This window comes from Labrus mixtus, chromosome 9 (genome assembly GCF_963584025.1).
Source record: "Labrus mixtus chromosome 9, fLabMix1.1, whole genome shotgun sequence".
In the NCBI taxonomy this organism is placed as follows: Eukaryota; Metazoa; Chordata; class Actinopteri; order Labriformes; family Labridae; genus Labrus; species Labrus mixtus.
This window is the reverse complement of record NC_083620.1, coordinates 26,866,977-26,894,649: the sequence shown is the minus strand read 5'-3', so window position 1 is coordinate 26,894,649 and position 27,673 is coordinate 26,866,977. Positions and strand designations below refer to the sequence as shown.

Here is a 27,673-nt window from a genome sequence, read left to right as displayed (position 1 = left end):
CACAAATTACACCTGTGTTTGCGAGTTTTCACTGTAGATGTGCACCACTTTCTGCTAGCGCCGTGTATGGTTCATTCTACGGTTTTATTTAGGCTGAACTGCGCTCTGCTGCCCCCTAGCGGCAAGCGGGTGAACTCGGCGGCGGGTAAAGTTTATATTAATAATACAACTTATTTAATATTGATTTGATTTGTGAATAAATTGACTTTGTTTTTTTTCTTCCGTTTTTTGAGTAGTTGGTAAGGCTAAGCGTAAGTGGGAACTGATCAGACTTATGGTAGGAACCAAGAAGTTCATCTTTGTAACTACGGGCAGTTCAAACTACCGGATGTGACGTCGAAACAAAAGCGTTCGGTCGTTTTTTGCAGGTTGGCATGGATTTTTTGAGGTAAACAGTAAACTTCTAGGGCTGATATGAACTATGTGTCGTTTCCCATCTAATCTGTAGGCTTTTATTATTCAAGCAGCATTAACTTTACGATTAATATGTCTCCTAAAACGGGGTTTGATGGGAGGGAAAGCCTTTAACACAGTGTAGATAGAAAACAATAACTATCACAGCTTCCTGCTGTTCTCTTTTTGTGAAATGTTCACTCGCACATTTGATGGAAATGAAGAGAAAAGGTGCAAAATTAAGGCCGAGCCCGAACGAAGAGGCTCGGATAATACGGGAGGAACATGAGAGGAGGAGAAAACTGCGAATCCAACAGGTAATGCTCAGGTGATAATATCTGTCTCTCCTTACTGTAATCTGTTCTGCACATGTTTACGTTTACATTTACAAATTATCCCTGCACTCATGTTCACTTCATTTGTCTGTCTACTCGCCGTTATATTGAATAGTTTCTGCTGATAATATGTCTACACTCATGCAATTTAACTTATGTCAATACTGTCCATTTACTACTCTGTTTTTGCACATTTACATTCAATCTTCCTATTTAATCTTTCATATTTAAGACTAGTAATGTTTAGTTAAATCCTGGTTGTATATATTCACATTCTTAGTTTTTATATTTTTAGTGCTTATTTACTTTGTATTTAATATTATATTATGTTTAGATTTGCTAATATTGTGTTTTTTACTCATATTGTGTGTTTGATAACCTGCTGCTGTAACGCCACAATTTCCCAGTTTGGGATCAATAAAGTAATTCTATTATATTATATTCTTATTCTATTCTATTCTATTCATTTGTCTCTGCTTTCTGCATCATGAAATATCAGTTCATCCGGCTTCTTTGTTCAGTAATCATCTGTACATTTGCAGGTTCAAACACTATGAATACAACTCTTAACTTCAACATCTCCCATTATTTAATACACAGTAGAGATTTATTACGGTCCATGTTATGTCTTAAGTTGGGGAGTTATATGCAGACAATGTAGTAGCATAAATTGATTTTCTTTCACCCTATTACAAACTGAAATGCTGTTTTCTGATTTCCATATTTTTTAATCAAGTTGCTCAATCAATGTTTTTGTTCACCACATATTATTAGATATAATTCCGTTTTGCTTTCCAGGTGAGGGAGCAGCAGCGGAACATTGCACTGCACATCCGCCGGGACGTTGAGCAGAGGCGTCAGCGAGAGCTGGAGAAGCTGGGCGAGGAGTTGAGGGAGGACTGGGAGCGACAACAGAGGGAGAAACTCGACACACTGCAGAAGTTATACCAAGAGAGCCTCCAGCTTCTCGGGCAGGGACACAGGAGTGCTAAAGAAAATGTAAGCTATCATTAGTCAAAAACATAAAGCTATATCCCGTCTTCATTTGCTGGATTTCTTGATAGTTTACTTGTCAACAGAGCTGTCTGGAGGGCTTACGCAAATCTTAATTTTGATTTTTTTTTGCACAAGGAACTGGACTTGGCAGCCTTAGCTCGAAAGGAGGAAGAAAATCATGCCAAAGCAGCGGAGCGTCATCGAGAAGCCTTAAAAGAGCTCAAATCACAGAGGCTTAAAGATCATGAGAGGCAAAACAGGTGAGCAGCATAACAAACATTTGCATGGTTGATGTTTGCATGCATGAATTTGACAACAGTTAATTAAAAATTAAGTCTATTCCTTTTTTTTCTGAAGGTGCATCAATACCAGAAAGAAGGCACTGCAGGCGGAAAAAGAAAGAGCAGCTAAAGTGGCCAGTCTCCCACCGCCTCCACCGAACCCCATTCAGGTAATTTGTCCCATGAGGAATATAATAACACTATATTCTGTTATAAGTTTGCATTACAAGCCATCTTGATTTGTCTACTTGTATTTAAGTTCATGGTACAGTAAGAATAAGTTTGACAGTAAAACAAAAAAAAAAGGGTTGCACAGTATTATGTGCATTAGAGATGGGAAGTGTATTATAGGCAAAACTAAATTTAGAATTACACAACTTTACTCTGTCTCTGCATTACAGGGATTTATTTTTCCCTTAAAAACAAAACATATGCAAAAAGATAAAAGTCTAAATGTTATCTTTTTGGAATCACACTGAAACCTACTACTTGCTAAATGAAAAATACAAATGTGCAGAACGCTAAAATGACATGTAATGTTTGATTTGAAAAGATTCTTGTTTCAAAGCAGCAGGACAAAGACTGTTGACGGCTATTTTGATTAATGTGAGCCTACTATTAGTGGAACGTTGCATGTGAACCAGAGCACAATGTGGATTTCACTTCTTGAAACAAACTGGTCCGTATTCCAAGTTTAGGTTCTGGGTTGAGTCCAGCTAACTGTCATTTCTTGCTCGAGCAGAACATCGATGCCAAGAAGCCTCACGTTGTAAAGAAATCGGATGTGAGCGCCTTTGCTGCCACACATTACCACATGCCTGAAAGCACAGTGGACAGAGAGGAGGAGACAATCCAGGTAAGTGTTTGGGCATAACCCAAAGGTTTTGTTGGTCACCCCCACCTTTTAGAGTGATCTAATCTGTATGTGCATCAACAGCCTGATGCCCATGAGGGAGCTGAGCTGGAGGTGAGGAGACTGCAGGATTTACAGAGGGAGGAGCAGAGGAGGAGGGAGGAGCAGCTTGAGAAGGCTCGTCTCAGGGGGAAGCAGGCTCTGAGGAAGGAACATCTTGTGCAGGTGAAACTTACATCTTGATGATACTAAAACTGTTTGCATGTATCTGATGGGATAATTTGCTCTGATGCTACTTGTCATCACTGTCGTTTAATGTCGACTTTGAGCAGGACAACAGCAGCCCATTAAGTGATTCCATTTACTGATGGTGAATGGATGTATGTTTTTCCTTATGGTTATACAGTACATGACCCCTGAGTTTAAGTCAGTCCTCTGTCGGAACAAGAGTAAATACAAGGATTGAAAGATTTCCCCGCAACATGTTAAATTTCCTTGTATCATTTTGCCAAGATATTACATTTTTTTTTACCTTCAGGATCGTGAGCGCTTGCTTGTTGAACTGGAGCACATGCAGCAGACAGACCTGCTGAGGAGGAGACAGCAGGTGGCACATATGCCTCCTCAGATCTTCCAGCCTCTCTATAAAAGGCAGGAGACGAGAGAGGACTTCCAGAGGGATATGGAGTTTGCCTTTGAGGACATGTATACTGGAGAGAGAAGTAAGCATTCAGTGGTGGAGTATTTTCTATTAATGTGTTTTATAACAAAAAGGTAAAAAATGTTGCATTGACAGTCTGTCTAGTATTTAAGTGTCTTCAATCATTATATTGATCTTTATTTGTATATTTTGCATGACAAAGCAGCTGACATTCAGATAGCCCACAGCCTGGGAGCACAGATTGTGTCACCCATTTCTGAAGCTAAACAATGGTTGTTGCCATATTGGACACCTACACAGTTTAAGTGGAGCCTTTTCAAACCTCGTCTGTCTGATTACAGGAGTAAAAGGTGACCTGGTGGTCCAGCTGGTACCCGAGCCTCTGCCTGCTCTGTCCACAGACAGCCAGGACCAAGCGCTGGACGTCACACTGGATGAAATCTCTTCACCAGCAGTAGAAAGCTCACAGCAAGAAGCTGCGAGCAGCGAGTATGGAACATCTGCACAAGGTGAAGAACAAATAACAAATATTCACAAAACCTAAACTAATGAGTTCTTACTGTTGTTACAAGATTTGTTTTATTTAAACAAAATCCAAAAAAAGATGCTTACTCTAAGAACTTTAGTCAAGCTTCAATAGCTACAATCAGATTCTCGTGTGCAATAAATCCATTATTTGGAAATAAATTTATACCAAACTAGCATTGCATTTAAAGACTTTCTCTACATGCAGAGGTGCCCTCCAAACGTGCCCCCAGACGGGCGTTAAAAAAACTCCTGGATCGCATCAGGGGACAGAGGAACCACTGGGCCGACCAGAACAGTTGCATCTCTGCAGCCGATTCACCCCCAGCCAACACTGATCACATCCCAGAGCGAGACACCACCATAGACACCGGATCTCTGACCAGTGAGGAGAAGGAACACCTGCCCCCCGCAGAGCTCCCTGAGCCTGACAGCTCGCCATCAGGTACGTCGTCAAGGTCATCAACTGTTCAACAGCGAATCTACAAGAAGTGCACAATGGATTTTATTTTTATTTATTTTTCATTAGTATCTTGACTTTGGGAGGTTGCATCATAATAATAGTAATGATAACTACTGCTATATAAAGGTGTTATAAATGCCTGTCTTGAGTTATAACTATACAGTTAAAGCACTACATAGTAAAGGGGATTTTTGTTTTTCTCACTCTTTTGCGTCTTTTCAGATCTGTAACGATTTGGTTTTAGAGCTACACACTTAATATAGTTAAAAGTTTAAACGCGTAATTGTTGTGAGATAAATACATTTTTCATTTTCTTGTATTTAATTCCACCAGCAATGGCGACAGCAGAGCCCGCTGCAGCAGATACTCTACATCCTGATGGACTGCTCAACAGAATCCAAGAGTTTGAAGAAGCACGAAAGAAACGGGTACTTTCTGATTCCAGTTGATGTAATATACTGTTCAGGTTCACAGAGAAAGATAGAACATTTGCAGAACTGTTTGTTAACACTAGCAGAATGCAGTATGATATTAAACTTAACAACAGTAAATGTTTTGTTTACAAAGGGAAGACAGGCACTTTTCTGCATTTCATAATGTAAAATTACAGGAAGGGAGAAGTAGAAGCAAAGTTCTGAGTTCATACCAGTAGTTATAATCTGGATTATTACAGCCCTGCTCTGATTATCAAAAATCCTAAATGTCTCTTTTTTTCTTGAGGGTGTTAATTTATCAAATCCATTTCTTATCTGTTCACTTTACAATTTGACAAAAGTATCCAAATCCCGGTTCTACTCCTTTAACAACGGGTTAATTTGTTTTTGTGATTGGCCAGAATATATGGATTCAGGTGCTTCTCATTACTTAATTAGTGCAGAGCTCGGACTCAGACGGCTGCTGTGTTCAGTGTGGTTTTGCATTTCAACAAGAAACCTCACAGCTCCCTTTGAACCTGCAGACACTGGATGTGCTGTTTCAGAGCTGACATACTGAGTTTGCTTTGGTAAAGAATTTCAAATCAAGACCTGGATATCATGATGGTAGCTGGTGGATGTTCCAACTATATCCAGCTGACTTCAGGCTCCATGCGAGTACCTGTGGAGACGGATGATCCCCTATTCTATCTATTTCACAGGAGCAAGAGGTGGAGATTTAGTGTTAATTGCTTGTTCTAGTACAGGAACTTGAAATGTTTTATTATGTTAACCCTCAACTTGCACTATCCTTAAGACAATCAATGCCTCCCTTTTTTCCCCCCTTCACCTCACCCTGGCTTTTCAGGCGATAATAAGGCTAAGCTTTTGACAGAGTTTTTAATCAACGTTGCTGAAAAAAGCAGTTGCAGACTATTTTAAATGACTGTATTTTTGTGTAGGAAGAGGAACTAGAGAGGGAGAAGCGGCAGCAGGTGGTGTTGCTCCAGGAGCTGGAGGAGCAGAAAGCCAAATTGGAGCAGATGCTGCTTGAGGCCCAGCAGGAGAGAGAACACCTGAAGACTGCTGTGACCGAAGAAGTACCTGTAAACCCACCAGAAGTACTCATCCAAAGGCAGAAGTTAACCTCTGTCCCCCCTGGCCCAGCCAATGAGGTAGGCCCTTGGTTAAGTTTTAAAACTCATATAAAATGTTCCATGTCACAGATGCTAAAGTGTTAAATAATTGTTACTTCACGTCTCTGCTCTACAGCTTGTTCCTCGTTCAGGTGAAGATGACCACAGCAGCAGGATACGAGAGTACCAGCAGCGACTGCTTGAACAAAACAGGTTTGTTGAAGTCTGAACACAAACTTTCTTTTTTTTCCACCACTGCTTTTTCTTTTGAGTATTCTTCAACAAAACTCTTCTTCATTCCTTGGTCCAACCTTTTAGAACTCACCAGAGATCAGTGGAAGTCGCTCGCCAGCGCCTGGAGGAATACCAGCAAGCTCTAAGAATACGATACAACATGACTGCTGCATCCTTATCGTCAGCCGTTGTACCTCCAGGTGTCGTTCACCTGCCTCCTCAAAGTGCTCCACCTGTACATCTTCCAACTCCTCTCCTACTGCCTACGACTCCTGCAGTTTCTGCTTACATCCACGCTAAACCACAAACCTCTGTGCAAGTTCCCACTAAAGACTCTGACGTTTTGTCCTCTCCTCCGTACCTTACTGGCTCCAGTTTGAGGGTTGGCTCCAGGTTGTTGTCAGATGAAGGGGAGTCACTTTCAGAATGTTCTAGTAACCAGAGACCAGAAGTCACCGCCTGGCTGACTGACAACATAATGGAGAAAGTAACAAGGCACCTCAGAGAGCGAGAGGGACCCTCCCAGGTCACCACAAAGCCACTACCTTACAAAGCGCTCACAACACACCAATCAGTCAGCGTCCCACTCCAGCCAACCTCTGATACCACCACAAGCCAAAGAATCACAGAGGACGTAACTGCTCGCCTTTTAGGTCGTGAAGAGGTTAAGACAGTCCTCCCCCCGCAGACTGAATCCCTCAGCTCAAGAGAAGACGACATGGCGAGGCAGAGACGGGAGCTGCAGGAGGTCCAGAGACGGTTCCTGGAGCAGAGGGAGTTGTTGGCACTGCAGGAGAGACAGCAAGAAGAAGAAGAACGACGCAGACAAGAAGGGGCGAGGGAGCGGATGAGGCGAGAGAAGGAGACACTGCAGGCTCGGATTCAAAATGATGCAGAGGTGAGTAAATTTCTGTTGTAGTACACTTTACACATCAAAGTCTGTCCCTACACAGGTTTAATCTAAATCCAAAATTGAGTAAAAACTTAAAATGTGTAACCCCATTTTGACTGCAAGAGATGACACTCCTTAAAAAAACCCTTTTTGAGCTTGCATCAAAGATAAAACAGTTTTCTAACGTATTTTCTCACCAACAGCCACCTTCAGACGCTTCCAGTGAAGTGTCTGTTTCAGACAGCGTCAGCCAGACTCGTCTCAAAATACTTGCTTCTCTGCTGAGAGCTATAGAGGAGACGAATGGAGGAACTTTATCACACCTAGAAGAAGATCCTCAGGAGAGAGAACATCCCCCGTCTAACAATGAAGAGACGGGTATGTGACACGCTGTCTTCCATCTCGTTTTTCAACTTTGATTTTTGAATTGAAATGTTTTGCGGATGGATCACTAACGATAGATAACTGCTGTGTTTTGTTAGGTTCTGTTTCACATTTCCCTTTAAACTCATTCAAAGCTCTAGTCTAGTAGAATATAACACTATTTGATCAGTGAAAACTCACCTCTAAAGTAAATCTAAACACTGAAGTATTACAGAAATTATATGATCATTATTTATATTTTTCATTTTAGACCCTGTCTCTCTGAGTGATATTCCTGCTGGACCGTCCTCAGCATCAGTCCCTTCCCAAGGACTCCTCCTCGCTCCTCCTCGAGCCGCAAAGCCCCCAGTGACCCGCGTCAGGCTGGGGATCATGGAGATGACTGCGCAACATGAGCTCAGTGCCATTCAAGAGGTGGAGACACCAGTCGACACCAGTCTAGTAAGAGGTTGGTTAATAAGTGTTTAAGTGAATCTAAATCCATCAAACTATGAGGAGCAACATCAGATTGTTACTGTTTCTTGTGTCCAGGCCCAGAGGAAAGCTTGAGGGTTCCTTTAGGCACAGCAGGCTGGGATCCACGGGAGGAATCAGAATCATCTCTGACATCTGACAGCAGTTTGCAGACGCCGTCTATGGCCAGCAGAGGGCAGCAGACCACCGAAAGCCTAACTGGCTCTGGGACGAGCTCCAGGACATCCAGCTATCTGGCCTGGAGAGAGAGACTGTTAGGGTCAGGGACATCTCCTGAATCCTTAGAGTCTGGTAAGAAAAGGGCATGTGGGAATTGTAGTCATGAAGACATCCTGGTGGAAAGAAAACATGTCAAAGTAGTTTGATGTATCGTTGTTTTACAGATACAGCACCTCGGATATTTTCACCGGTTTCCTCCGACTCTGGGAGAGGAGCCGACTACTCTGGTCGTGTAATCACAAGCTTCAGATCCCCCACAGAGGTAACCAGGCCAGCTGAACATGTTATAAACTTAGTTCAGGCTCTTTTGTTACACTACCTTCACTTGGAACAAGTCATCACTTTATGGAAAATTTCCAGAAGAGATTGATTAGAAAGTTCCGAGGGAAGGAACACTTTTGTCAAAATGTAGTAAAAATGTCTGCCTTCCCTTCCTCCTTCATATTATGTTGCAACTTGGCAACCTCTTTAATTCAGCTTGTTTTCTGTTGTGTAATTCATCTGGGGAGCTTTGCATTGATGTACTTTCATTGCAATTGGCACATTGTTTTCTACATTTAAATTCCCTCTGAGGTTCACATATCGTGGACCAATGAGGAAGAATAGCCAAATCTGAGTGCTTGGGTCGAACTCTGCCTCAACCTTTGATTGTGCCTTTGTTTCTGTTTTTGCAAACTGAGTGATGATGTTAAAATAAATCCACCTGAAGAGTGTATTTTTTTAAAAATACCTCTCTTGATGGTTTCTACACTTGAACTGAGCTCAGTGAATATGTGTGTGTATGCTCGTGTCTTAAACTAATTACATTTGGGTAAAAAAGGGCAAAAAAAGAAATCGAATTTGAATTTTTCTTACAGATTAATACAGCATAATACTTAGACTAGAACATGAAGTTATGGTACAATTTTTGACTCTTAGCAGGAGTCACTATTCATAAAGATCAGCTTCTTTTACCTAGGTCAAAATACATCATCCGGTACTGACTAAAGACAACAAAATATTACCCTTAAATCATTATATTTATGTGCATGTTTGTGTGTGAATCTTTCTGTGTTTGTCTACAAGTCTGTGTGTTTTTGCAAACTGAGTGATGATGTTAAAATAAATCCACCCGAAGAGTGTATCTTTTAAAATACCTCTCTTGAAGGTTTCTACACTTGAACTGAGCTCAGTGAATATGTGTGTGTGCATGCTTGTGTCTTAAACTAATAACATTTGGATTAAGGGCTAATTTAATTAATTAAGATTGCTAAAAGATTAATACAGAAAAAATACTTTGACTAGAACATGAGGAAGTTATGATAGCATTTTTAACTCTTAGCAGGAGTCACTCTTCATAAAGATCAGCTTCTTTTACCTAGGTCAAAATACATCATACAGTATTGACTAAAGACTACAAAATATGACCCTGAAATCTTTATATTTATGTGTTTGTGAATCATTGTGTGTTTGTCTATAAGTCTGTTTTTGCAAACTGAGTGATGATGTTAAAATAAATCCACCTGAAGAGTGTATTTTTAAAATACCTCTCTTGATGGTTTCTACACTTGAACTGAGCTCACTTATAAAATAATGTGTATCTACCTGACTTTCTTTATTGAGAGTGTGTGAGCTGATTGTGTGTTTTCGGTTCTAACACATTTTATTTTATTTTGGTGGGGTCAGTCAGCACACAGGCCCCCTGATTCTGACTGCCTCTCCTCCACCACCATCTCAACTGGGAGCTACATCACCTCTGACCCTGAGCAAAACTTAAACACTGGTAAGTGTGTCTTGTAGTCCACACTGATTCTGCTGTTTGTTCCTGATTTTTGACAAAGTAGATGATTGCCCTTTTGAATGATAGAAACTCAGAAAAGTATCCTGTGCAGCTCAACAGGTCAGAAAATACCTGAAGCCGAAACAACAATGTATTTAACCAACAGGGACAGTTTGTGTATTTCTTATTACATAAACTATGTGGTTAAGTGTTGGGCACGCTGATATATGCTTAAATGCTGCATGGCGTTTGGCCCCCTAAGTCCTGCTAAATGTGGTTCTATTATGCAGGGTATTTCATATTGCCATCTTTAAAATGGATAAACAAGTTTCTTCCTGTGTATAAAACTTAGAACATGCTCCATGTTTTGTTTCTGACTTTGTTGCTTAAACTTGCCCTCCTTTCTTCTTCTCACTACTTCATAGATAAATCCCTGCCACTCAAGCATTTTGCGGATGCAGGGCAATCACATTTACTCCACGTCTCCTCTCCATCCGGCCAAAGCTCAGCAGCAGCTCATCCCGGTCCAGCTGTAGACTCTCTGTTCAATGACAGCAGCATCCAGCGCATTATTGACCGATACACAAAGGAACTTAACATCTCTCTCAGCACCACTGGGAAAACCACAGGTAAGCTACCAATACTACAAACATTACTCCCAAGAAAAGCCTCTGGTGAAAAATAACTGTCAAGTTCAAGAAACAAAGACTGCATAAAACCTTTGGCGTGGTCTCAGTGACGTCACCCGCTCTGGCTATAATGGAAATGCTGTCTCAAGCTCTCTTTAGGTCGACCTAGATACCGGCAAAGAGTTGGAGCCGAGGCAGGGCTCAAGCCTTCAGGCCGCCTGTCAGTCAAATCAGCCAAGCCCCTTATTATGGATAACCTTTAGCCTTCATAAAATCAATAAAAATTATCCCCTGTACCAGATACAGAAATGAGCTATTGATACCAAATTAGTTTTTTCAACCAGGCTTTAAACATGTTTATTTTTATTTCTTCTGTTAAAATGTCGACATGGATGCTAATAAAACTTTGGGTGTCCCTCAAAGGCATTCAAGTTGTTTCTCTGTTAAAGAGTAAAGTGTCACCTTTGCACACCTGGAAAATGTAAAGATTTTGTGTTTGATAAATTGGTTCTGTATTTTTCTATATTTTACAACATTGTCTCTGTTTCTGTTTTTTTGTGTGTGCTGCAGACGGTGAAGGCTCATTCACAGATGACCCTGGTCCTTCAGTTTCTCAGCAGTCTTTGGTTTGTGTCTCGGAGAGGAGCGGGGAGGATGGCGGCTCTTCAACTCATCAGTCTCCTCCCTCAGACATGGCAACAGAACGGAGGAGTGGCCCGGTCAGTGCAGCACAATCTATAATCAATCCAATCCAAGAGCCATCATCCAGACAAGACCCGTCACTAGCAGAGGAGCAGGACTCCTTCAGACCTCTGATTGGCCACCTGGTAGACCAGTCGTCCTGTCTCGCCGCTGACCATAGAGACTCGACCATGGAGCAACTGGTTGGTCAACCGTCAGCGCACTCGTCCATGATTGGTCAGCCACCGGGGCAGTCGGTGTCAGTGAGCATGGATCAGGGTGGATGGGATTCAACGCTGATGCGGATGATTGGTCGCCTCTCCCATCAGTCGAGCTCTCACTGGCTGAGTGGTGGGCAGGACTTCTATGCCGGCCAGCTGATTGGCGAGATGCCTTCGGAGCAGGCGACCACATGGCTGGATGAAGGAGGGGAGGAGACTCTGATGAGACCGCTGGTCGGGGAGCTGGATGAGTCTGTTGGCCAGCACAGTGGAAGCTCAGGTAAGAGAAGGATTGTATGGTGTGACTGAAAATTGCAGCAAAGTTTTAAAAAGATCTACTCTAATCTGAATAATTAGACATCCATGAGTCTTTTTGTAATGTTTATTGGTTAACATTGAATGTAAACCTAGAAATGCTTTAATTTATATGAAGGCAGTTGTTCTTAAAAGCCATTTCCACATATGAACTCTTTTTCTAGATCATTTTAGGACTTTCAGGTCCTGATATTTTCAGGATTTGCCTTTCACACATGCACCTCACAGCAGGAGATGATCAGTGTCAGACACACTCTCAGAAATCAAAATACTCTTACTTGACTGGATTAGATAAAATAGATCTTTATTAATCCCACCCCAGACAGATTTTCAGTTTGGTTTCAGGTGAGGGGTAGTGCATGCAGCAGGAGGAATCATCTGTAATGGTGACAGTTTCTGTGTTATTATTAATTCAACATGTAGAAAGAAACACAACAGCAGAGAAAAACAATATGACAACTGAGGAGTGAAGAGTATAAAGGAGAGAAACTCTGCTGAGCATAAACTAAATATCACACAACCCACTCGCTTGCGGTACCTTTTACAGATTTCCATTCATCCATTCGATTCACACATGCAACCCATCCAGATGTGTTTTCATTGGAGTGCAGTGCATGTGTGAAAGGGGCTTAAAAATAATTACACATGAGTTATAACTCTCTGTAAACCAGCGTAGTTACACTCACTGTATAGCCTGTTTATATTAGAAAACATCAAGGCCTCTGAGTGTTAGGATAAATGTGCTAACTTCATAAACAGATTTGATCCTTTCAGGTGAAAGAACTCACGTGGACCTTGGTGTTTCAACTGAAGCCAGCATGCCGTCGTATCCAGTTTTACCTTCTGAAGCCTCCACACACAGGGCCTCCCTCCCGAGTGTGACCCCACATTCACAGGAGCAGACCCCCCAGGACCGAGCCAGTTCAATCACCCGGAGCCAAGAGAGGTCTGAAGGTGAGCTATAATGTGAAGGTGTTCAAGTATTTACTGAGGACAAGATCTTATGTGGGGTCTAGTATCATTATTTATGAACATCTACTCTTATCAGTTTTTGCAAGATTGTAAGCGATCTTGTATATTTATTTTATTACGCTTTTTATTTGTTTCCAGTGTAAACAACCTAAGCAAAACAAACACCTAAACATAATTACAACAGGGGGAACCCTCTGACTACGTCCTTTACTGCAGAGGTTATGACTTGTTTTCACAGTCTTGATCATGTGTCTGAGTCAGTTTTCCCATGGAATATATTTCCTCGACTATGCACCTGAACAAAATCTTAAGACCGGGTGATAATTACAAGTATTATAATATAAGTAAGGTCTTGAACTTTTGATCAGCTGATGAACAGCCTGTTTGAGTTTAAATGCAGTTTTCAATAAATGGCCTATTTTGTTGTTTGTCTCTTGCTTCTGTTTCTTCCTTTTTACATTTTGAAGCTCTACTTACAACCAGGTTACGATCCACCACCGCAAAATGCAAATACTTATGATTTTCCCCCGGTCTTAAGATGTTGTTCAGGTGTGTATATCTAACCATTGTGCTGGTTGTTGGTGGGGCTCTATACAAGCACGTTTCAGGCTTTTGAATAGGTAGATGTCCTTCTGGCCCAGATGCACAATCCGGGGGTCCCTGGGAATCTTGTAACTGAAATTCTCATCATGAAATTGAATGACCTTGTCCCTTTTATGTTTGTATTCTCTTACAAGTGTGTGTGTGTGTGAGCGATTGGTATTTATTTCCCCACATTATCTCTAACGTTGCAAAACATTAATTTCATTATCTTCCTTTGTAAGAAAATTAACAATGTTTTATGTCCCTGTGTTCTACCCATTTAGTGTTTCCAGACTCTGACTCGTTCCACCCGTTACTGGCTGAGGTCACCCACAATGAAACCTCAGACCCCTCCGTGACGTTTCACCAGCCTGGTCATGATGGGCCTAACTCACCTGAAGGGCAGCCCGCTAGTGAAGATCGACGTATTTCCACACCTTCTGAAGAGTTTGAAACCCACGATGATCCTTCTGTTGAGTCTGAAGAGTCACCCGAACGTCTCAGAGCAGAGGAGCCATCCAGCTGCACGACGGCTTCCCCAGCAGTACATGAATCCTTCTCCCAGCTGATGACTTCCCAGCTCTATTCCCATGAATCTGTCCTTACAGTGTCTCCCAGCAAGAGGACAGATGTGGAGTTAACGGCTCTGAATCTGTCACATTTAAATATGTGTGACGATTCAACTGCAGTGGGTTTGCCACAGCCGGAGGAAGCTGACGCTGACACAAACTGCATTTCTAACAAGAACAAATCTTCAGTCCAAGAATTAGAGTCTGAGCGGAGTTCAAACCTGAGGAATGTGGCTTCTTTCTCAAATATGATAATGGTATGATTTTTCTGTTCCCATTGGTAAACACACATCTTTATTCTGAACTTAATTTACAATTGTGGTGCCTTTAGAGGGCAGTGAGTGCAAATAATAGTTAAATAGTTCTCTCATGACTCAACTTTATTAATTATTAATATTTCGGGAAATCACATTTGTAGTTTTTAAAAGTTTTTGTCTTTTTATTGTAATAAAATGAGTGTAACATCTTTGGCTGATCCATCTCTCTGTGTCTATTAGGAAGCTGCCTGTGAGAAGGGGATCCTGGAGCAGTCTGAGATAACCCTGGTGAGTCTGACAGACACAACACTGCAGGACCAAGAGACTACTCTCACTGATGAAGAGGACATTTGGGAAGACAGAAATCCTGATGGATGGAAGGAGGAAGGACAGAGAGAACAGAAGACAGAGGTAATTATCAAATCCACCGACTGATTTTCTAGACAATTTTTTTTTTCCTTTTTCAGTGATTCTGAACACAACCTTTGTCTTCTGCAGGTGTCAGAATCAATGTTGTTACTGCATGAGACTCAAGAGGACAAAAACCAAAAGCATCCAGGTAAAATCTTAAATGTCTCAGACTTGAGTAGATTTGGTTCTGCATGCGTGAAATATATGGAAACCTGCTTCTGGTTTAAATATGGATTGTATCATGCACAGACACCCAGCAGACCTAATAAGCATCTCATAAAGTTATAACACAATTAACTCATTACAAGCTTTTCCGCTCTTCCCTTCCTCCATTCAGAGGAGCTCCTGGAGTTTCAGTGGGGTGGTGGTGGTGGAAGCCTGCAGGACGTTAGTCAGCAGAAGCGCAGAGCTCTGATCCAGAGATCATCTCGCAGAGTTGAGGAAATAAAAGCCAAAGCTGCTCTCGCAAAGATTCAGCCTAAGATCCAAGTGCCTTCTAAAGCCAGAGAGCCGTCTATAGCAAAGGAATCCCATCCAGTCTCCCGTAAGGCGAAGACCAACTCAGAGAGTCAACATAAAGCTAACACTAATTTAAATGAAGGACCGGCTGAGCTGCACAGAACCACTGAGACATCTGGCTTTAAACATCAGAAAAAGGCCCAGTGCCCCCTTCCAGGTATGTATAAACCAGTCAGGATTAAAGTTTTAATAACACAGAAATTTGCTCAAAGAACCAATAACATGTCATCTGAGTCATGAGTGGCAGAAAAACAAACTATTTGTTCACATGGTTGAGCCTTTTATTGCGTTTTCAAAGAAATGAAACTAAAAGAAAACTGTGAAGTCCTCTGTTGAGATACATTAGTGGCAATAATAAGACTTTCTAAATCTTAACATCTTAGAACAAGAGAGCTGGTTAAATTAAAGGTCAGAGAAATGGTTAACTGACCTGCAAGGTGTATTAAACAAAATTAGGTAGTTTTCTGCGAGCGATGTATTTAAGTTAGAACTTCTACTTTAACAATCAGACAAATAAGAAACCCATGGTGTGATAGCCATTGTACAATAACTATATTTCATTGGAACAAAAATAGATTATTCCATTTTTTTCACAAACTTTCTGTTCATAATGATCTCCTGTCACTCAAAGAAAAGTCAGAAATGCATTTTATAAACGCCTTCTATATGAGAAGTGCATAATTCAGAGGCTTTACTGATTACCTGAATGTTTATTAGCAAACTTTTTTGCCGGAGGTATAAACCTTGATACATCCTGTGAGTGGAACTAATTTGTCATTTGTCCGTTCTTTCAGTGAGGGATTCCAGGCTGAGAGAGGTGGAGGTGAAGCTCCTCACACCAGAGCAGAGAAAACAAGATGTTTCTGAGATGCACCAGAGAACTCAGAGGTACTGCTTCGATGTCTTTAGCTAAAACCTGTTCATTGGTTTCACTGTGTGGTTGTAGAACAGAAAAGTAACATTTTCTTAATAATGTCCCTTGAAGTATTTCAGCTTTCCTTTCAATTTGAAGAAACATTTTTAAATTGTTAAACGTCAAAGCTACTGAGAGGAGTTTTTAGCCAGTTATGAAAAATACTTGAAATTTATTCTGATGGCTCTTTAACACCTACAAATGCAAAGATTCATTATTTCTTTAGTCATTTTTCGTGCCTGTAACATCTGCACTGGATCGGTGTGTGACGTTTAACGATGAGTCATACATTTGTATTTACCGGACAACCTAATCAGTCATTATTGGTCAAGCTTTGCTCACAGGCGTTACTAAATGTACACACTGTTATTTAATAATAAAAAGATGTGGCAGATAGTAAATCATTGATATGGTGTATATCATGTTTCTGCAGACTGTACGAGCAGCTGGATGAGGTGAAGCATCAGAAAGCGATCAGGAGCAGACAGGAAGCTTATGCAAAAAACAGACTGAAGGCCAAAGAGTTCCACAAGGTACGACACTTATGATTATGAAACTTTTTATTTTAAATATATGTTTGAGTTGTTTTAAGATTTTTTTTTTTCTCATCTCTTCACAGAAAACTTTACAGAAACTTCGTGCCAAGCAGACGCTGCAGTGATCGACTTCAAATGTGTTTTTCTACTTTTTTAGATTTAAGTTATTTTGTGAAGTTTCATCAATAAAGGTTTTTAATTTATTTGTATATACTTTTGCCTCAGTGTTGCTGACTGAATCAAAACACATCTATAGCAAGCTGTTTAACGAACAGGTTACCATTGGTAACGGACGTCACAGCTTTCAGATGAGTTTTATTTTAACAAGATGAAACATTCATGAAGTCATTAACAGATAGAAAACACTTTTAGTTTTTACAATAAGATGATTAGTTGCAGAAAATCCACAAATTCTTCCATACTGACAGATAAGTGTATTTAACCTCTGATTTCTCTTCAGTTCAAAATGCACAGTCATCCTTCACAAAGATTTCTGCAGCCACTGTGAATGGACTGTTAGCCGAGTATGGGACGTTTGACGCAGTTCATAAGAGGTCACAGTTAGGGTTACCTCTGGGAAGATATTAGCCTGAACTTTATGATGATTTTTAAATTCATCTTTAGTTATTAATATCTTATCAAAATTCTTTCAACCCAAAAATTATAAACCTTTGGAAACAAATCCCAAGAACGGTCACCTGCCATAGACACAAGCGTCAAGCCTCTATCTCAAAGTCTCGATACATTTTAATCAAATCCCTACTGATTACTGGATTTTTTTTAGTTTTGGTGTTACAAAAAATACACAGCAAAAGATTCACATATTCTCTCCTTCCCCCAAAAAAGGCAACAGGGAAAAAAAATAAAATGGCAGCTTTGTGTTGATCTGAACTTTGCCTCTGTGACATTTAGAGTTTGGAGAACTCTATCGTCTTGGTGCTTTTCTTCTCCATGGCGGCCTGAGCTGACTTCATCACATCTTGAGTCTGAAGCATGCTCATGTTCCACGAAGCCTAGAAACAAATCAACAAAGTTAGGATGTGGACTAATAGAACAGAAAAGGGGCAGTGTTGCGGGATGATGTGAACAAACATCTTTGTAAGGTAAGATGATGATGTTACCATGTAGTCCAGTCCCTCTGCTACACTGTGGTCTCTGGAGTAGATGAGGTTGATTTTGGTTCCCTGCACAGCTACAGGGCTGCGACCAGCGATCTCCCCGGCCATCTCCAGAGCTCCAGCCATCATCGTCTCCTTATCTGCAAACACTCGGCTGGAAGAGGTAACAAAATGTAAGTAACTACTTTAAAATAAGTGATTTTGAATTTAGCATTTTGAAGAGAAGTGCTGCTTATGCTGCATAGCCAGTTCAATACGGTAGTCACACTGGAGTTCACTACATAAGCAAGCCTTTAACCTTTAACTTAATAAAAACACTCGCTCAGTTTGATCCTCTCAGAGACACAGACACAAAGATGATGAGCTTGTAAGTGGCATCAGTTTAGCAATAAAAGTTGCTGCAGCTGATCTCCTTTTCACTGATTTTATTTCACAACTTTAGAAGCAACACTGACAAAATTAACATTTAAAAAAAACTGTCTTTCATCAGCATTAGGCTTTATTGTATATGATTTATATAAATTGATGATTTATATGATTTTGTCGATACCTGACAAGTCCACTGCTCTTGGCTTCATCAGCGTACATCCTCCTGGCAGTCAGAGCGAGCTCGTTCACTAAGCTGGAGAAGGAAAGATAAAGGTAACCAGTAAGTTCTGGTAGGACTTCTTCTAGACTTGTTACTTCAGTGCAGCGTTGGATGGTTCAGCACTCTTACAGGTCAAACATGCACATTTACAAGATATATCACCATAATGTTGTGTTTAATATTGTACATGGTCCCTTTATAAATAAATAATATTTAGTTAAATAAATGTCCTGGCCTCTGAACTTCCAAAACACAAATCATAGAAATTAATGAATATTAGTCTCTATTCAAAGACTTTAGGTGGGGTACAGATGGCCCAGTGGTTAGGTCGCACCCCATGTATGGAGGCTATAATCCTCCAAGTGGGTGGCCCGGGATCAAGTCCGACCTGTGACACCTTCCCCGCATGTCTTCCTCCCCACTCTCTCTCTCCCAAATTTTCCTGCTCTATCCCCTCTCCTATCAAGGAAAGGCAAACAGCTCAAAAAATAAATCTTTAAAAAAGCTTCAGCTTAACACATACCATGACATGTTTTACTACATATAACAATTATCTTTAACTTGGATTGTCAAGATACCAGAATTATAACCTTTGATACAATACTAGAAAAAAATCACCTGTTTCTGTAACACAGGAAAGAAAATAGGAAGTCCTCTGTACCCATTGTCGAGTCATTTCTTATTTTTAATGACCAAAAAATGCAAGCAACTCTAAATACTACTGTCATACCGTCTGAATTACACAAACACATCGGCAACATGTTGGTATCAAAGAAGTTTTTGTCTTTTACAAACAGAGCAGAGGAGGTGATGCTGTCTTGATTACACAAACACATCATGTTGTTGATGCAATTAAGACAATGTGACCTCCTCTGATCTCTGTCTGCTCGTAAAATACACAAACTTGTGTGTCTGTGTGACACGCTGAAAGGACTTGAGACATGTCAGTATCCGAGTATTTGCAGACCCATTCATTTGAACGGACCACTGCTGATCTCTCTCTTTGGCTCCCAGCAGCTTTAGTTAAAACAGGACTGAAGATCTGAAGTTGTTTTTCTTTAAGCTTCTGTTCTTTTGGAAACGATAATCGATCATTAAAATAATGTGGATTTTATTGTTTTACACCACATGGTATTGTAAGCTTTCACTTTAACAGAAAGCAATATGACCAAACCCTGACACATTTTTGGGTATTTAAATGTTGCGTTTACCTGCGGCTGCCGATGATTTTAGGAAGCCTCTGAAGAGTTCCAACGTCTGCTGCAAGTCCAATATCAACTTCCTGTAATGACGACCAGAAATACAGATGATTGGCTGTGGTAACATCCTCTCAGTAAGAATCAGACTCCATCAGAACATCACCTGCATCCTTAAATACAGCAGCGATGATAAGGATACAATAAACGTATCGTGCTCTCCTATAAAAGATTGCTTGCATTAGACATTTTTCTATTACTAAACAGAAATGTGAAAACAAAAAGTTATGGCTGCAGTTTTTTTTTTTTTTCACATGGTCTAACTTTTCTTTTACCGCCCCCATTATTTATCCTGTCTTTGTTTTGGACCTGTACATACCTTGATCTGGAACCAGGCGTCCTGGGTACACAGGCGGATGTCACACGCTGTGATCAGGTCGACACCTGCCGAACAGAACAACATCCACGGTGAATATGACGGTTTGTAAACTCACTGAAGCTTCTTTTACTTCTCTTTTCTATATCAGTATATTTAACAACCTTCTCTCAAACCGTCATCTGATTTTTTTTTTTTTTGCAAAAGCAGGTAATTGGAAGGTTTTCTGAAGTCTTACACACCTCAGTTTTTTATAAACTTTAGTGATTCAGTCTTAAGTTTCAGAGTGGGATTGATGAAGGCCATAATCTGAAACGCGTCGATCTAACTTGTTCATAAATTTGATCTTCATACTACGAGTTTTGTTGGAGCATTTTGACAGCTCATGAAGTATCAACCCAGGCCCTGAGAAAGTTTAACATGAGCTCAGTGAAGGAGGTAACCCAGAGATAGACAGAGCAACACCGGCTGATGTAAATAACTGGTGTTATAAAGCTGGAAATAAAATGACTATTGGATGATACACCTGTGTCACCTGTATCAATGGGCAGCTTGCAAACTAAATCATATATATACTGTAAGTGGAGGGAAGTTAACAGGCATAAGGAAATAGATGACTGCAGAATATATCAGTGAATTAAATACAGATTAAACAAACAAAAAACTCGACCTGCAGATTTATTTTGTTTAGTTCGGACTCTTATTTGCATGTGAGGCAGGTCGGTGAGTTGTGATCTGAAGTTCTCATTGGAGATGCTTTGTTAATGCAAAGTGTAAATGTTTGTACCTAAGAGCTGTCCACTTCTTATCAGATCACCCAGGAATCATTAATGCGAGGTGTAAGGGATTCTGTCAGAACTATAATCTGAATTTAAGGATCTGTGCCTAATAACAAAGTGATGATGATGATGCCCTACCTCCCCCCACACAGGCTCCATGGACGGCCACCACAACAGGCTTTGGACACTGAAAGTAGAAAAAAACAACACTTTCAAAGCTGCCTGACTAAATAATCATGTCCGTGACTTGAAGGATTCTGTAATTCCTCCGTGTGATAAACATAAGCGCTCTTCAGGTCTGACCCGCTCTATGACAGAGAACGTCTCCTGATACTTGGCGATTATTTTCCTCAAGTTCCAGGAAATTCTCGACACGTCGTCACCCTCCGGCTGGAGGACGTCGCTGGCCATGTCCATCAGGTCGATACCTGTGAGGTGACAGGACAAAGAGGAGAAACACTTTAAGACAAAAAGAGTCGAGGAGAGAGAGAGAGAGTGGGGAATGGCATGCAGCAAAGAAGCCATAGGTCGGATTCAAACCCGGGCTGCCCGCTCTTTTTTTTTTACACTATCTGATGCTCACCAGCTGTAAAGATCTTCCCTGCTCCAGAAACTACCACCACTCTGCAGTCCGGGTCTTCAGCTATCTCATTAAAGCATGTCACCATCTCACTGAAAATAAAAACAACAACAGTTCACATCAGGGTGATAAAATATTTTACAAAAATAACGATTGAAATATGAATTCCAGTGTTTTTTATAACAAAAGGAGAAGTGCTTTATGAAGGACATTTGCTTCATTTAAACACAGTTCATATAAAAAGGTGTTTCATATCTAACAATGAAGAACTTTGAATGATACTCTACAATTAAAAAGACAAAAATAACATCTCAAGCGACTATCCTTAATAAATTCAAATTTAAATTCTTGCCTCCAGAACGCTTTATTCATGGCGTTGCGTTTCTCTGGGCGGTTCAGCTCTACATGTGTGACGGACTCCGCAGGGTGGCTGATGGCGAGGGTGGTGTACGGAGAGCCCGGACTGCTGGAAGACGACATGGCCCTGACTGCAGCCTGACCGGGCAGCAGCAACCCTCTGTCTACGAGAGAGAGAGAGACGAGACAGAACGATGCAAAGTTAGTCCACAACGAGGTGAGACTGAATACCTCACAGGTCGACTTTATTAATAATAATAATAATAATAATAATAATAATAATAATAATGATAATAATAATGATAATAATAATAATAATATTAATAATGAAAATGATAATGATAATAATAATAATAATAATGATAATAATAATATTAATAATAATAATAATAATAATGATAATGATAATAATAATAATAATAATAATGATAATAATAATATTAATAATAATGATAATAATAATAATAATGATAATGATAATAATAATAATGATAATAATAATAATGATAATAATAATAATAATGATAATGATAATGATAATAATAATAATAATAATAATAATAATAATAATAATAATAATAAGGGGTTCATGTCAAATTCTGAGTCTGGCTCTTTTTTTTTGAAGTGAACGAACAGAATAAAATGGAATAAAATGCATCAACAGTAAAGGGTCGCATGAGGAGCCCACGCCGTAGTGTCAAGGAGAAGAAATGGTAAACAAACAAATACGACGGAAAGTAGAGCCATTACATTTCAGTTGATCCACATAAAAAATATATCCGCAGAAGTTTTAATAATTAAGTCCGCAAAAAAAGCAAACGTATACATTTGCAGTTGTGAGTATTTTCTGCTTTTCTGTGAACTGTTTGTGTCTAAATACGCACCTTTATTTATTTATTCATTTATTTGTTAGGGACAGTGCATATTAATGAACAGCTGTAACAATTACAGCTGTAAAAATGCCAGATTATAGCAGAAGTGCTAGTTTCCATCTGTTGTCCCTCGGCAGGTAACAGAGAAAGACAAATACAAACCTGTAAAACCACCTTCAGATTTTGGGTATGATGGGTGTTTAACTATCCTAACAGTTGAAAGGGGAAGTAATTAGAGTTTTTAATTATTTGCAGCCTTGAGAGAAGTATAATAATAATAAATAAATACAGATTTGAGCACAGCTTTGAAGCCTTAATGTTAATATCTTGTATGCTGCAAACACAGATGACCTTTCACCTACATCACCAGTCAAAGCTTTTTCTCACTTCAGTTAAATGTTTTTTTTAATCAGACTACGAGGAAATACACCTGATATACATGTGTTAATCAAACATTATGTGGACATGTACATAACAACACAGTTTACTGAATAAGAAGTTCAACACAGACACAACACATTGTCACTTACATTTCTGCAGAGCTGATCTGATAATCACTGACAACATCGCTCTTTGGACGTTCAAAGTCCAGATTCTGTAGTGAGGCTGCAGAAACAACACGATTAGTTTATTAAATCTGTTTGCTCTTTCTCTGTAACTCTATTTGCTATCAGTGTTTTTAAAAAGAAATCGCCTACACCAACACAGGTGCTAGCTTAGGCTAACAGCTGTTTACCTGAACTCTTACCTATATTCTTTGGTTGTTAAATTATCTGGTCACACACCTGCAAACGTAAGAAACCAGGAAACTTAGCACTGCTGTATTGAACAGTATTTTACAATAAACAGGAATAAGAACAACACTTATCCAACCTAAATTAACCTTCCTTCGGCTTCTTTTACAACCAGCTACGGTGGCCGGCGAGGCTCAAACTCGAGAGCGAAAGTTTAAGATACACAAGGATAAGTAAAATACCGTGTTACTTTCCTAACGTGTTACAACAACTCGAAAGACAACAGCAATGATATTATCATGAAAAGAAAGAACAACAACAAGAAAAGTAAATACTTATAGGCTACTTATATGATAAACGTTAAGATAAAATAAAGATAAATATAGGCTACATATTTAACATCGACTATTGTTTTGATACACATTATTTACACCTGAATGTAACATAAGATGCAGAAAGTGAATGCAACAGGTAAAATATAGTCATAAAGGCATCCACTTACATTCATGCTTGTGTTATAAAGTCTTTTTTAAGATGGTTGTTTATTCACCTGTGTTTTAAGAAGCTGCAGAATAAACTAGGGAACCAAATCTATACTGAAAGAAAGCAGAGATCTGAAAGCTAGGCAAAAGGAAGGTAAAAAGTTGATTTGAAAATAGCATTTAAAAAAATAATAATTGTAAGTAGAAATCTGGGCCATATATCCACATACTTACTTTAAATTAAAAGTGAAAAGGAACAGTCAAAGAATCTACTATTAGAAGAGAGAAAGATTCAAATTATGACATGCTAGAAACCATAACCTGGATAAATGACTGAAGTTAAAGGTTACATTTCTTTATACTTCGTGAATGTTAAATGAAAATGAAAATAATTAATATTTTTTATTTTAAAGAATAACACGGTCTGCCTCTATCCTAATCCTCAATATAACCCAGAACATCAACAATACAAATAAGAAAATAACAAAAGCAGATTTACTCTAAATTATTCTTTAATTCTTAATAATTTTACGTTGTAATAATTGATGAGTTTGAATTTTAAGTTATTTTTACACACCAGATTAACTGCCCAATTTCAACTCATGACTATGACTGGTCCATTTTTGACTCAGAAACTGAAAATCATCTGTATTTGACATCGGTTCATGCTTTAGGTTTATGTTTCAAACATACACGACCCTCAGAAATCAAAATGTCCTTCTCTTAATTAAAAACAAATGTTGGGCATCAACAGAAAGACGTTTATTATTTATCTCGAAAAAGTATCTCAAATGTTTTTAAATACAGTAAATATTTAAGTGTGCAAAATCTTATGAATGATGGTAAGAGGATTAGTAGAAACAGTTGAATTTATTACTTTACAGCTAAAAAATAATAATTTGAAAATATGTGGTATCCTGAAGAAGGAAAGGCTGAATATTAATACAGAATAAAATGTATTCTGTTTCTGACAGAAAGTTTGCCTTTTGATGATTATTGCATATTTTGAAGCCAACACGTTAAAATAATAATAATGTGTGTTTTTTATTAATCTGACGTGTTAATTCTAGTGATGTCATTTCCACCCCAGACTTCGGAAATGTGTAAGTACCCAATTTGATACAAATGTTTCATTTGTGCGTATTTGTGAGATTTTTATGTCTTAATGAGGAATGTAGAATTTGATTAAAAAAATAAAAATAAAAATACGAATGAAAGTAGCCTACACTTGTTTGCCAACAGAAAACAACCAATTGACGTTCCAGTCTTGGACGTCGATGTTTCCAGAAGGGGGGAGGGGTGGAGACTAATCACCTGGACGTCACCTATTTGAGGGCCTTGTAAAGGTGTATCAATTTCGGCGCCAAAACAAGAAGGGCCACTGGACAAGCAGGAGCTTCTAAACCTGGAGTAAGACATCTCTTCGAGGATTTTAGACTACTCTAAAGGACAAACAGCACAGACAGTGAGTAGACATTATTAATTTTCTGTAAAACACGATGCTAGCGCCGAAAACGAGTTGCAAGGCCGCGGGCAGCAACATAATGTTACTAATTACCTCCAAAAGAGTTCCCTAACCCGCTCGTTTTCTATCTGGCGACTTAATTCAGGTTATTATTTCTTAAAAACTCAAGAAATGTTTTTATTTTTGTCATGCAGTTGAACAAAACTTGCTTAAATTTGTTTAAAAGTGTCGGTGAAACTGCAGCGTGCAACGTGGCTAAGATGGCGACTTCTGCAGCGGGAGGGGCCCAACGACCTGTGATGTGAAGATTATGTTCAAGGGCAAAAACTTTAACCTTTCTATCAGACTAGCTTTTTTAAATAACTGCAGCTGGGCAAATAAATGACTTGAAAAGAGCAGTAAACTGTAGCTGTGTGGCTGAATGTAATTATGTCCCCCCTTTTTAATTTCAAGATAATGGTGGATGTTTTAACACACAACAACTGCATTATTTTGGACGACAATTTTAAAACTCCAGGACATAATATCAGTTAAACATCGATGAGAGCTCTCTGAAATACTTAATCAACAAACGTAATACTAATAAAATTGTTTTTCTTCTTTAACCCCTTTACTTTAAGTCCTTTTAGATAAACAAATACATGTGATGTTTTCTTTTTACCATGCCATTTTCAATGCATTTAAAGTATTCGAGTTGTTCTGTATATTTTAGTTATTATATTTTCACCAAGCCTGCAGAGTTGCGTGAGTACGTCACTGACCTGCAGGATGCAGTTCGCTGTGTTCTCCACTGGAGGGCGCTGTTGTCCAGCCAGTTGCTCGTAAAGAAGAGACGTTTAAATAATACGCAGTATTTTCTCCGTTTAAAAGGAACTTACATGATTTGTGGGTTATTTCCGAGTTTGTTATTTAATTTCAGACATTGTGTGTTTAATTAAACCCCGAGCTTCATTTTTTTATATCGTAAATATGATAGTAGTGTTGCTTTACAACCTGATTGGACTGTAAGTGTCACATGACCCGGAAGCGCTGCGTAACTTCACACGCAACGACCACACTTTTATAAAATAGCACAGCTTTCTGACATTTTCTAGCCTCTCACTTTTTACTGCATGTAGTAAACTTTATTTCTGTCTCATCGAGATGTTTGGTGTTGATGAATCAGACTGAACCGTCAGTGAGACGGACCTTGCGGGGAATGACTCCCTCTCCTCTGACATATTCGTGTTATCGCTTCTCGGCCTTTTGGCTAAGATCAAGTGTAGTATCTGTTCTTATCAGTTTAATATCTGATACGTCCCCTACCCGGGGACCATATATTAAATTGATTTTTGGAACTGGGAGATGGAATAGGGGCTTGCTCCGTCCACTCCACGCATCGACCTGGTATTGCAGTACCTCCAGGAACGGTGCACCCCCCTCTATCTGTTGAAAAGCAAGACTATGAAATCTTTCTTGATGTGATTATATGTTGTAGTATTACATGAAGGTCTCAGTTATCTCAGACATGTAACTGTGTTGGAGTCAATAAGAAAGAAACTTAATTGATCCTTAGAGAAATTCAACAACTTAAGTGATATTGTGTTGATCACGTCTGTTATTTTATTATTTTTTATTAGATAGAGATTTTATTGATCCCGAGGGAAATTTAAAGCAACCAGTAGCAGGTGACAAAGACGTACATGACATGAAACATTTGTTACAAATTGAACTGCAAAACTGACGCCCCCCCTCCCATACATTAACCTGAAAAAAGATTTAAAGAATCCCCCTAGATGAAACAAATTTAAACTGTGCAATTAAACATAGATGTATACAAGAAATGTACATAACCCGTGAAGGGATAAAAATATATGTAATTTAAAGCAAGAATCTATAAACAGTTGTGGGAAAAAATCTGTAATTAGTGTAAAAAAAAAAATTATCTGTAAAAAGTGTTGACCTTCTGAAGTTGTGTTGTTTATATATGCACAGCAATGTTTATAAAAAAGCAGATAGTGCAGAGTTATCAAAAAACAGACATTAAATAACAGGCAGTGCAAACATTAAATTAAAGGTGCCATTTAAGTAATTGAGGTATTATCCAAAACTAAAACAATGTGTCAAAGTGTGATTTTACAGAAACTAGACACATCATGATGAAAAGTGAGGGAAAAAAAGGATTGAATGTAGGGACAGAGGAGCAGACTCAAAATGAAAAATGATCCTCTGATTTACGTTGCTTTGGATAAAAGTTTGTGCTAAATGAATTTTTTAATGTTAGGCCTACTGTGTAGACGTCGTAATGCTGCCTCCAGTTTATAAAGTTGTTTTCTGGAGCAGCCCGTAATGTGTTAATGATGATGACGTCTTCAGTTATTTTGCTCATATGTTTATTTATCAAACACTGAAGTTCAGCCGAGCGCTCGTACGGCCACATAAACACGAGTCAGAACTCAGAGTATTTTATTTTGGAAGTTAGGAGAAATGTTGTACACAACAATATAAAAATGTTCAACTTTA

General features: G+C 39.2%; 2 protein-coding genes and 1 non-coding gene across 4 annotated transcripts; 2 read left to right on the top strand and 1 right to left on the bottom strand.

Moving 5' to 3' along the window:
- The first annotated feature begins 349 nt into the window (after positions 1–349).
- Positions 350–16,832, top strand: cep295 (centrosomal protein 295). Its single transcript, XM_061047184.1, has 28 exons — positions 350–710; positions 1,527–1,727; positions 1,860–1,984; positions 2,082–2,175; positions 2,748–2,861; positions 2,943–3,083; positions 3,397–3,580; positions 3,861–4,028; positions 4,253–4,489; positions 4,841–4,935; positions 5,883–6,095; positions 6,193–6,269; positions 6,375–7,188; positions 7,386–7,560; positions 7,823–8,014; positions 8,098–8,331; positions 8,424–8,521; positions 9,925–10,021; positions 10,444–10,647; positions 11,218–11,829; positions 12,639–12,818; positions 13,703–14,244; positions 14,485–14,655; positions 14,743–14,803; positions 14,993–15,331; positions 15,969–16,062; positions 16,521–16,620; positions 16,707–16,832. The coding sequence occupies exons 1-28, from the start codon at positions 606–608 to the stop codon at positions 16,746–16,748; spliced, it is 5,709 nt and encodes a 1,902-aa protein (XP_060903167.1). The 5' UTR covers positions 350–605; the 3' UTR covers positions 16,749–16,832.
- Positions 16,833–16,909: 77 nt separating this feature from the next.
- Positions 16,910–23,431, bottom strand: ech1 (enoyl CoA hydratase 1, peroxisomal). Of its 2 annotated transcripts, none has more exons than XM_061047187.1 (11): positions 23,227–23,431; positions 23,021–23,096; positions 21,614–21,782; positions 21,265–21,353; positions 20,985–21,109; positions 20,820–20,868; positions 19,906–19,970; positions 19,542–19,612; positions 18,292–18,363; positions 17,745–17,895; positions 16,910–17,636 (listed from the first exon to the last, which is right to left on the bottom strand). In XM_061047187.1, exons 2-11 carry the CDS (start codon positions 23,055–23,057, stop codon positions 17,532–17,534), a joined length of 933 nt encoding a protein of 310 aa, XP_060903170.1. In that variant the 5' UTR covers positions 23,058–23,096; positions 23,227–23,431; the 3' UTR covers positions 16,910–17,531. The 2 variants fall into 2 exon arrangements, with proteins under 2 accessions (XP_060903170.1, XP_060903169.1); XM_061047186.1 differs by having other exon boundaries at positions 23,239–23,431.
- A 2,969-nt stretch (positions 23,432–26,400) lies between these two features.
- On the top strand, positions 26,401–26,591 carry LOC132981116 (U2 spliceosomal RNA). The gene has a single exon (XR_009674346.1). It is a non-coding gene; the product is annotated as a U2 spliceosomal RNA (small nuclear RNA).
- The last annotated feature ends 1,082 nt before the right edge of the window (positions 26,592–27,673 follow it).

Bases quoted from the DNA above. Each gene is read 5' to 3' on its own strand.
- cep295 (XM_061047184.1), top strand. From the start codon at position 606: ATGGAAATGAAGAGAAAAGGTGCAAAATTAAGGCCGAGCCCGAACGAA. The intron at 3,581-3,860 runs GTAAGCATTCAG...GTCTGATTACAG, and splicing joins CATGTATACTGGAGAGAGAA to GAGTAAAAGGTGACCTGGTG. The intron at 4,490-4,840 runs GTACGTCGTCAA...TAATTCCACCAG, and splicing joins GCCTGACAGCTCGCCATCAG to CAATGGCGACAGCAGAGCCC.
- ech1 (XM_061047187.1), bottom strand. From the start codon at position 23,057: ATGTTGTCAGTGATTATCAGATCAGCTCTGCAGAAAT. The intron at 20,869-20,984 runs GTCAGACCTGAA...TTCTACTTTCAG, and splicing joins CGTTCTCTGTCATAGAGCGG to TGTCCAAAGCCTGTTGTGGT. The intron at 18,364-19,541 runs GTAAACGCAACA...TTCCTTCTCCAG, and splicing joins AAAATCATCGGCAGCCGCAG to CTTAGTGAACGAGCTCGCTC.